General features: G+C 39.7%; 1 protein-coding gene across 1 annotated transcript; it reads left to right on the top strand.

The window, feature by feature from the left end:
• Positions 1 to 7,802: 7,802 nt before the first annotated feature.
• Positions 7,803 to 8,162, top strand: nhlh2 (nescient helix loop helix 2). The gene has a single exon (XM_078232009.1). The coding sequence runs from the start codon at positions 7,803 to 7,805 to the stop codon at positions 8,160 to 8,162; it is 360 nt and encodes a 119-aa protein (XP_078088135.1).
• The last annotated feature ends 2,449 nt before the right edge of the window (positions 8,163 to 10,611 follow it).

Below are 10,611 nucleotides of genomic sequence, written 5' to 3'. Positions count from 1 at the left end.
GTCATAACATTTAAGGCTACGGGCCAAGTACTGTGGAATTTGGGATTAGTGTAGGTTTGTTGTAGTTTTGTTGGTGCAGACTTAAAGGGCTGAAGGGCCTCTTCTGTACTGTGTGATTCTGTGGCTTTAATGATTTTATTGGGGACACTACTTGCATGTGAACTTCCTTTTATATTATCCAGAGAGAGCTCTGAAATTTCAGTATTGTGTGATAGATTAGTATGAAGTGGAGGATGGTAAACTACTGTAACTCAAATGATGAGTTATTAGACAGCGAGAGCCTTCCTTACTAATTCACCAGCAATTTAGTATTCTGTAACATTCTATGTCAGATTATATCATCAAGCAATAAACTGTGAGAAATTGCGTAATATTGTGTCATCATTAATTCACAAATGGCTTTGCTTTTCCCAACATACTGCAGCACTCATCATACAAAAATCACCTTCACTGCCAAGCCATCGTTAAATTCATCCATGATTAGGTCTCTTCCTGTTGATACACCGATTTATGATTTGCCCTGTCACTGTCATGGAAACTGTGGATATACTTAATCACCCCTATTAAATCACTCATGCTCATACAGTTTGAAGACTTTGACTGTCAACCCACAGTTATATTTATTCATGATTACTCTACTTACTAGTAACTCATCGGCGCACTGATGCATAACAAAATACACCATTACCAACAAAAGCAAAAGACTGCGGATGCTGAAAACCTAAAACCTATGCAGAAAATTTTGGAAACACCCAGCAGGTCAGGTGGCATCTGTGGAGAGAACAAACCAATTAATATTTCGGCGAAGATCCTTCCTGAAGCTGCTTCCTGTTTGTACCTTTGACATGATCTAGCTCTGACTTTTCTCTTCCCTTCCTAGCCACCTCTCCCTATCTCTAAGGATGGACTTTTCACTCACATCTATTTTGAGCTCCTGATTTCCACAACAATCTTGATTATATTTCTTTCTGCCTTGCTCTTGTAATAACTCCATCCCTTTCTCCCAGTTTCACTATCACCACTGTATTTGCTCTGATAATGCCACTACTTTCCACATCAAAGCTTCTGTAATGTCTTCCTTTTTCCTCAGCCAAGGATTGCTCTCCGCCAAGGTAGACAATCCCTGAATCTAGTGCACCCTGTTTCCCTATGTTTCTCCCCTTAATTCATGTCCTCACCTTCCACCATGCCAGTCCTTTCATTTAGCAGATCATCTTCTGCCATTTCTGCCACCTCCAACATGATCCCACCCCAAACACAACTTCTGGGTTATTGCTAATGTTATTGGGCCTGCTGACCAGGAAGGTCCCACATTCAGGGTTTTGTCTGCTCTAACTTACCAATCTTAGATATTAGTATCTATGGAATAATGCTCATGTATCAATCATCATCTAGAGTCGAGGAGGAAAAGGAATAACAGAAAATGTTTTTTTTTGTTTATGAAGCTAGCATGTGCTCAATTCCCTTCATAATATTAGTCTTGAATATTAGTGGCCATGTGACAGATGTAGATTCACACCAACAAAGCAAAGTGTTTTAATTGTTTTATTTTAAATGCAATTGTATGCTTGGGCCTCTAGTAAAAGTGTGACTAATCCTTAATTATTCATTTTGGGGGATGCCATTTCCTAATGGAGCTCCCTCATGTTTCTGGTAGTTCCATGTTCCAGAGAGGTCTGTGTCTGATCCCCCCCACCCCCTCCCCATCCCCTACTCCCACCCTCATCCACTGCCACAGAGCTGAAGCAGCTCTTATCAAAGTTACAAATCACATCCTATGTCATTGTGACAAATGTAAAATTGTCCTTTTCCTTCACAATCTGTCTCCAGGCTTTGACACATTTGAACAAACCGTCCTCCTGCAATACCTCTCGACTGTCATCTAGCTGAGTTGGACTGCATACATCTGTTTCCATTCTTATCTATCTAATTACAGACACAGAATCATCTGCAATCGCTCCTCTTCCCACACCTGTACCTTTGGAGACCCCCCTCAAGATCTATCTTTGCCCCATCCTACTTCTCATCTATAAGCTGTCTCTCATTGGCATCATCTTTAACCTGGTGTTGTTAGACTTCTTATCATGCAGAAGCACAGAATTAGTTTTTGCGTGTACACTGAAGACACCCAGATCTACCTCACCGCCACCTGTCTCGACTTCTCCACTGATTGTTGCTAAATTATCAGAATGTTTATCCAACATCCAGTACTGGAGAAGAAGAAATTTGCTCCAATTAAATATTGGGAAGAATGTTTTCAGTCCCCACTCCAAACTCTGTTCCCTAGCTACCAACATCATTCCCCTCCCTGACCACTGACTGAAACTAAACTAGAGTGTACACAACCTTGGTGTCATAGTTGATCCTGAGATGAGCTGCTGGCCATTTATTTCCACCTCCATTACATTGTCCAACTTTGCTCCTGTCTCAGCTCATCCGCTGCTGAAACTTTGTTACTTCTAGACTTGACAATTCCAATACGCTGCTGGTCGGTCTCCCACATTCTGACTTCTGTAAACTTGAAATCATCCAAAGTGCACTGCTCAATACATACCTCACACCAGGTCATACTTGTCCATTGCCACTGTGCTCACTGACCTACACTGGATCCCGGGCAAGGAACATCTTGATTTTAAAATTCTGAAACTTGTTTTCAAATCCCCTCATAGTCTTGCCCCCTCTTGATTCTCCTCCAACCCCACAACCCTCTGAGATATCTGTGCTTCTCTAATTCTGGCCTGTGAGCATCCCTGCTTTGCCATTGGTGACCATGCCTTCAGTTGCCTTGGCTGTTAACCTCTAGAATGACTCCTCTTTAACTCTCCACCCCCATATCCCACTTTCCTCCTCTAAGATGCTCATTAAAACACATCTCCCTGAACCAGCATTAGTCAACTAACCTATTGTCGTTATTTGTGGCACGGTGTCATATTTTATTTGATAATGCTCATGTGAAGCACCTTGGCGCATTTCTTTGCTATAAAGGTGCTATATAAATGTAAGCTGCTGTTGTTTGTCATAGTAAGCATTCAGACATTACTTACTAAACTAAAACATTGCAGATGCTGAAAATCTGAATTAAAAACAGGAAATGCAGAAAATATTCAGCAGGTTGGGAAGCATCTGTGGAGGGAAAAAGAGAAAGGTTGATTACATTTCAGTCAAATGGTCATTGGCCTGAAAAATTAACTACTTTCTCTCTCCACAGATGCTGCCCAACCTGCTGAGTGTTTCCAGTATTTTCTGCTTGTGTTTCAGGCAAGCTATTTCTCAGTAATTGCACTCGATGAACTGTAGAGATTGCTTGTGTTCAATGCTTGCTGATCATCGTGAGGGAGCTTTTCATATTCTGAAACTCTCGATTGGTGAAATCTCATCCCTGAAAGTCAGCAGCGATTCCATCTACTGGCCTCCAGTTACAGAAATCTGACTTCGAATTCATCTTCACATACAATGAATGCAATGTCTTCCAAAACTGGAGCCCAAAATACTAACATTCATCCACATTAAGCATTACCTCCAACAGGTGTATGTTAGAACTCTTCTTCGAATTAAATGTAACATATTGAATCAATGCAAAAGAGCTTGTTTTGGAAGCATAATTAAAGAACAGTGGAGATTAACATTATAGAGTTTAAAAATAAATTATTGAGGTAGTGTCCGATACTGTAGTTTACATTCTGGAAAGTTAAAACCCCACTACGTTCACTTGTTTAGCATGGTAAATGTTCTCATGGCTGCTACTTCCTAGGTAATTTCTTCATTTCATTTTTTGAGATGCGGATTTCGCTTATCGTTGATAGGTTTTATATTTTGTGTGAGGCTTTCTCTTGACTTTACTTCACATTTTTAAAAATCCGACTTCAACCCTCCTTTGTTATTGGTAATGATGTTGTTACCGGTATATGATCATGTGATGCAGTTCACAGACTAGTAAACTAGGTATTGACTACGGTACATCGTTGAATTGTCACTGCTTCTCATCATACTCAGCTTGGTGACTGTCCATTTCATCCTATATTCAATATTAAAGCTAATGGACAGTGAGTAGCGAATACATGGAAAATATTGTAGGGAGAAGTGGTATAACAAAAAAATGAATGCAAAATACCACTTGGATATAGATATACACTGGATAGATGGAAAGTGGATAAAAACTAATGTGGAATGTGTGAAAATAAAAGGGAACGAGGGGATATAAGAGAGTGAATAAAGGTCAAATTGCTAACAACATACACGTGTATATGATAAGAATGAGAATGTAGACTGTATTTAGGGGAAGTGTAAAAACTGGGAAAACATAGAAAGTACAGACAATCAATAACATGGATCCGAGGAAACACAAAAATAGTCACTAAATTAAATAAGTATGGCTTACGGTGAGTTGGGATAATAGCATACTACAGGTGAAAGGAATGTCCACTGACTGAGCTTTTGAAATATTAATGAACTATATTCGGCTTGGCTGTATTGTTAATGAATTGTATACTTGGTTAGGGCCCATATGACTGTGACCCCAGTGCAAGTATAAAAATTAATACTAATCTTTTTGATGTCGAAAGACGATTGTCATAGAAATGTGAAATTGGATAGTCTGAATATCAATAATGTGTTCTCTCATTTTTCAAGTTTCATAATATATTCAAATGTTAATTGAATGGTGTCTCACCATAGATGACGCAGTTAAAGATAATTTGTACTTCCAAAACCAAGGGTTATATGGAAACTTCCATTGTATTGAACGCTTCTGTAATATGTTAATAACTTGTGTACATTGGCACACTATATATTTAAACATAAATCTTTAATGAATTATTCGGAGTTGTTTGTGAGTTTAATTGCACTTGGTATATATTTAAATCTCGCTTTGATTTATTCATTCCAATATAATCTTAATTTTGTTATTGCTAAAGTATTAAGATGCAACATAATATTTAACATTACCCGTGGGATGAGTGATACTGATATATGAGATGTGAGTTTGTATAACACCATATGTTATATACTATAGCCTCATTTAAATGTGTAATATCAGCAGAGTAACACCAAGTATTATATTTAGATCTGAGCCGGGTTATTGCGAATTTGTCCATGTGGGTAGAATAACATCATGCATTATTGTTAGACTTCATTTGATTGAATAATACAACAGATGGGGTACGGATTTGTTTATCTGTAATAACATATATTTAAATGTTCATTGGATTAAGAGATATTATTGATGTGAAATGGTTTTATTATGCAGACATTTCTCAAAATATGGATTACATTCTAATCCCGATTGGTTTCTGCAATGCTGTGTCTGTGGCGTGTGATTTGTTTTATTTGACTATATTATGGCACTGTGGATTGTATTTCAAAATGGATTGGCATCTGTGATATTGTATTTGTGATATGAATCTGTTGAATGTGCTTGCTCTGTGAATATTCTCAGTTTGTGACAGATGTCGGATCCCATTAGGTGACTCCTGGGGAGATTTCTCTCCAATCGGAGGCTCCATTAAAAGAGGATTTGGTTCCAGCCCGGCCCCCGAGCCTGGCCAAGCCCTTCGCTCATCTCCATCTCCACTAAGATCAGACAGGACCATCAGAGAGAGAGAGAGAGAGGAACAACCCTTATCGCCGCGATCAGAGGCGGAGAGGACATTTTTTATATCAAACTCTTATCGCTGCGATCAGAGACTCCAACGATATTTTATCAAACTCCTGCCACTGGGATCAGAGATTCAAAGGACATTTTATTAAATTCTGTCGCTCGTATCAGAGATTTGAACCGACACAAAATGCCAGGATCTGCAGAGCTGATTTGTGGATAAAAAAAGATAAGATCTTCAAGGGGGAAAAAGACCCTAGTCATTGGAATCTAGTTTTGTTTTAAAGTCGATCTTGCTCCATTCCATTGGATCCTCACGTTTCCTCCGTTGTTGGTAAGAATGTTTTCTCTGTAGCACAAAATAGAATATACTGTCCTCCTGTCAGGAGGTAGAGAAATCAAATTGTATCGGAAACATTAAAATATTATCCACAAAAATCACTTCTATTGCTGCCCCGCTATTCGCTAGAAGGCGAAATGTAAACTTAATTACAGAGTGTGAAGAAATACAAAAGCCAACTTCTTAAAACAATGGTTAACTTCACTAGAAATAACGGTGCTGTAATCTGATTAAAGCTGTAGTTTAATTTGTAAGTATTTATTTATTCTGGCGGGTTGCCTGCATGCCCATCCGTTCAATTTATTTATTTTCTACCTCTCTGCCTTAGCTCCAACTGCTCATAGTGTGTGTGTATTCGGAGACGTGTTGGGAAAATCTTTCTATTTCAGACTAATGTCTGTACTTTGCACACTTAAGACTGTTTATTAATGTGTTCTGTTCGCCTTTGTAGGTTTTGTGCATCTTGTGTGTGGTTTTTTTTCACTACTGTAGTTTCTGTTCAAACACTTGCCCTGTTGGTTCTTATGAAGCCTATCTCTTTTGTGTCTGGCTGTGTGGATATTTTAGTTGATGTGTCCATTCCCCCTATTCGAGAGCATTAAATGTATGGCATATTTATATTAATTCATATCTAACAATTCAATTCTGGTGTAGTCTGGTGCAATCTGTGTCTGCCGTGTGTTAATTTCAGACGATTATTTTTTTTCCCTTCTAGCCCAGTTTATTCCAGTCTCGGTGCACATTGTGTATATGTGTGTGAGTGTATGTGTGTGTGTCTGGGTGTGAGGATGTCCCTGCAGTCTGCTTTTCCGGGTGACAGATGGTGCCTGAGTCTGTCTCTCCTTTCACCCCGGCTCGGTTCCAAATGAAATAATAATAAATTAATATTCTACACGGGCAAACATCGATTACTGCTGGTCACATATCAAGAATACTGCGAACAAAGCCTTTGTCTTAATCTCGTAGAAGGTTTTCTAATAAACTCATTTAATACCCATTACAAATACAACATCCTGCAGGCCTTGAGTAATAACCATACAGTCAGGAATCAATAGCCCTGGAAATATAAACAGCTGTAAACTAAGATTAGATTGATACAGCTAAAGATACGTAAAGCTAGCCAGATATAGCTGGATAGATAGATAGAAAGATGAGAAGAGATAGATAGAAAGATGAAAAGAGATAGATAGATAGATAGATAGATAGATAGATAGATAGATAGATAGATAGATAGATAGATAGATAACGAAAAACAGAAAGAGGTAGGTAGAACATTTAAAATAAATATGGCAGAATTAATATAACATAAGAAATTCGGATTGCTAGATATAGTAAGAGAATACAAAATAAAACATATACAATAAAATAGCCTACATTAGATAGATAAGATGGATAAATAGATCAATAAAAAGCCTGAGCTAGTATTACATACATAGAGTGTTGGTAAATAGTGTTATATCCAGGTAATAAGTTGATAATCTCTCTGATATTTTCTTATTAAAAATTTGGGGATTTAATAATATGTTTCTGTGTGCCTCATTTGTTCCAGTGTTAAAGCGAACGCTTGAATTTCTGTATTAGATTATTATTAGGGTAGCTACATATGTAGTATTTTTCGTTTATTGTCTAGAAAGCTCTGGTCTGCTTTGTAATTCACTATGTTCCAATTTCACTGGGTTGCTCGAAACTGATTTCTCGGCTTTGAATATTATTCGTTTTAGCTCTAGTTACTTGGCTGCTGTTGCTATTGGATTTGTGTTCCCCGTCTGTGTTAGAGATATTTACGCTGATAAAATATCAAGCCTTTTTCCCCCCTCCTCTCTGCATCTTCAGGTGTGTCCCATTGCAATTCGGATCGTGTTCTCCAGGATGTTGAACTCCGATCAGACTGACCTAGACCTGAACCCCAGCTCTTCAGAAAGCGAGTCGGTGCTGTCCGATGCCCGGGGAGGCTGCGTGCGGGACAAGCCGGACGAGGCCGAAGGCAAGCGGGGAGTCCAGCAGACACTGAGCCGGGAAGAGAAGCGCCGCCGGCGGCGAGCCACCGCCAAGTACCGCACGGCTCACGCAACCCGGGAGCGCATCAGGGTGGAGGCCTTCAACGTGGCATTCGCTGAACTTCGCAAACTGCTGCCAACTCTACCACCCGACAAAAAGCTCTCCAAAATCGAGATCCTCCGCCTGGCCATCTGTTACATTTCCTACCTGAACCATGTGCTGGATGTCTAGGCAGTGAGAGGGGGAAGACAGAACGAGAGAAAGAGAGAGAGAGAGAGTGAAACAGTGGAGATCAGAATGGGAAAAGTAAAGTTTGTGGATTTGAAACTGGAAATAAAAAAAAGTTGTTTGAGGAGGTTGTCAAGTGCCACCGTTTCCAAAACAAATGGAACTTTAAAATCTGTTTGTGACCTTAACGTGTGTTAGTGGGTGCGGTATATTTCTATTTAATTTTATTTTTTATAAATGTGCGTATTGATAATTAGTATATTTCTATATTATTTTTATTTATTTTTTATATAAATGTGTGTCAGATGTTTTCTTTTTGTGCCACCTGTTCTCAGTCGAGTGTTTACACCTTCTGTTGGAGAGCTGTAAGCTGTTATTTGTCTTTCTTTCTCGTTGTGCTAGGTTGCTGGTTCGAGAGCAGTGATGTTTTTGGCCTCTTGTATCCGCACTTGTTTCTAAAAGGTAGAGCTTTTCTGTTTGTCTGAGTTCCACCTAACCCCCCCCCCCCCCCTCACCCCCGTATTTAAATATTTGGTGCAATGAGTTTGTTGTTTTTAGGAGTCGAGCACTCGCACTTCATGATGCTTTTGTTTCATTCCAATGTTTTAAGGTCCGTGGCGGTTGCTGTTGTACAAAATGTTTATTTTTTTGGTAGAATGTGTGTGTGTGTGTCGCAGTTTTGAACACGGTAAAACCAGAGGAGAAGGATCCCCAGATTGTACAGCAACTCCTAGGAGTTTTTTTTTGTGTGTGTCCCTCAACCACTCCCCCACCCCCTACACCAACTCCCCCGCCCAACACCGACTTCCCCAAACCTGCCTTTCATGGATTATTCTATCCTACAACACATTTAGAAAATAATCTGGGTGAATCATCTCCTATCGAATTGAACCAAAAACTGAATTTCTATTAATTGCCCCTTCCCCCCGATCTCTGCTTAGCACCCCTGAAGTGCGCGGATTTTGTAAAAAACAAGAAAAAAAACTAAACAAAAAAAATGGACATATCAAACTGACATCCAAAGAATCTCGTCTTTTTCAGGGTTTCTATGTGTTTTTTGCCTAGTTCAGAATATTTTGTGGTTGAAACAACGAGCTGGTTTATATAAGGTAGTTTTCATATCTATTCCTGAATGGTGCCGTTTGGCAATAAAAAAAAATGAAAAGTGCAGTCTGTCTTTTTATTACCAAATCAGCAAAATGTGCATCCTGCTTTCCATTGAGAATAAGTGAAATATCCAGCAACACAACGGATTGGGGTGAATTTAAAAGTAACATTGCGAAAGTTGGGGTGGTGGGGGGGGGTTACAAGTAAAGAAGACCCCCAGTGTAGCCTGGCTATAAACGGAACACAACTTTATAAATCCGGGAGATCTGTTTAGGGGGGAGCTAATAACGCGTGTCATTTTATAGTTATTACTGTATGTGGGGGTGGCTGAGGGGACTTATTTTTAAAATGTCGTCATATATCCCCAGGGAGAAATGAGTGAGTGTGATTATAGTGCCATGGTGTAGGAGAGACAGAGAAGAGTTGGAGAGATGTACCTTCTCAGCTTCCCAAAGTGCGCTTTATTTTTCTGAATGTTTTTTTCCCTTTGTGTTCCCCTGTCTCTGAGAGAGGTCGCGGTAGCAATGCCTCACAACATGGTTTCGAAAAAATTAACTGTACATAATAATCATTCTCCTACGCTGCTGTTAGGGGACCTGTAATCATGCCACTGAGTTTCTTCTTTTGAAGAGGTACTTTGTAAATAGACCAGTGGCTGATACGTCAATGGCAATCTTGCGAGGATTAGGAGGGAGTTCCTGTGTCAGGAACTGGATAAGTAGAATTTACGTCTGGCTTTAGGGGTTGCAGAAGCGAAACGACGAAGATGTTATTTGGGTTTGGGTTATTCGGATTATTAAACTTTTTTGGACACTGTGCATTAATCTACCTACCAACTGCAGCCTCGCCCGTTATAACTGTAAATGATGTACCTTAGCAGGAACAGTCAGAATATAGATTCAAAATGCATAGCAAAAGTATTGCAAAGCTCAAAAATAGAAAGGATCTTTCAGCCTGCCAAGCCCATTTCTCCTACAGGCCATTCACAAATCCTTCTCCCAGTAACCCAATCGAATCCATTCAGCGAGTGAAGGCTTGAAGGGTGGAAGAACTCCGGGACCATCACTCCACACAGCATTTGACCATATGTGCGAAGCACCCGATAATCTGCTTTTAGCAATGTCTGATGCAGGATAAATAATGAGGATGGCACTGGGAAGAATTCTGATTCAAATAGTGCCATGGATGGTTTATGGTCACCTGCCAGGTCATTCAGAGCCCTGGTCTCACCGGAATGCCGCCACATCCAACAGTGCGGAACCCCCTTACTGGGATATTAGCCCATAATTTAATCTCGGGTCTCCGGAGTGAAATTTGAACCCACTGAGTCAGTGAAAAGTTTCGG

The sequence above is a fragment of the Mustelus asterias genome, chromosome 17, assembly GCF_964213995.1.
Source record: "Mustelus asterias chromosome 17, sMusAst1.hap1.1, whole genome shotgun sequence".
Taxonomy (NCBI): domain Eukaryota; kingdom Metazoa; phylum Chordata; class Chondrichthyes; order Carcharhiniformes; family Triakidae; genus Mustelus; species Mustelus asterias.
Note: the sequence above shows the minus strand (reverse complement) of the source record. Positions and strands in the feature narration are given on the sequence as shown.

What these genes read in the sequence shown, in the direction of transcription:
- nhlh2 (XM_078232009.1), top strand. Translation starts at nt 7,803, where the DNA reads ATGTTGAACTCCGATCAGACTGACCTAGACCTGAACCCCAGCTCTTCA.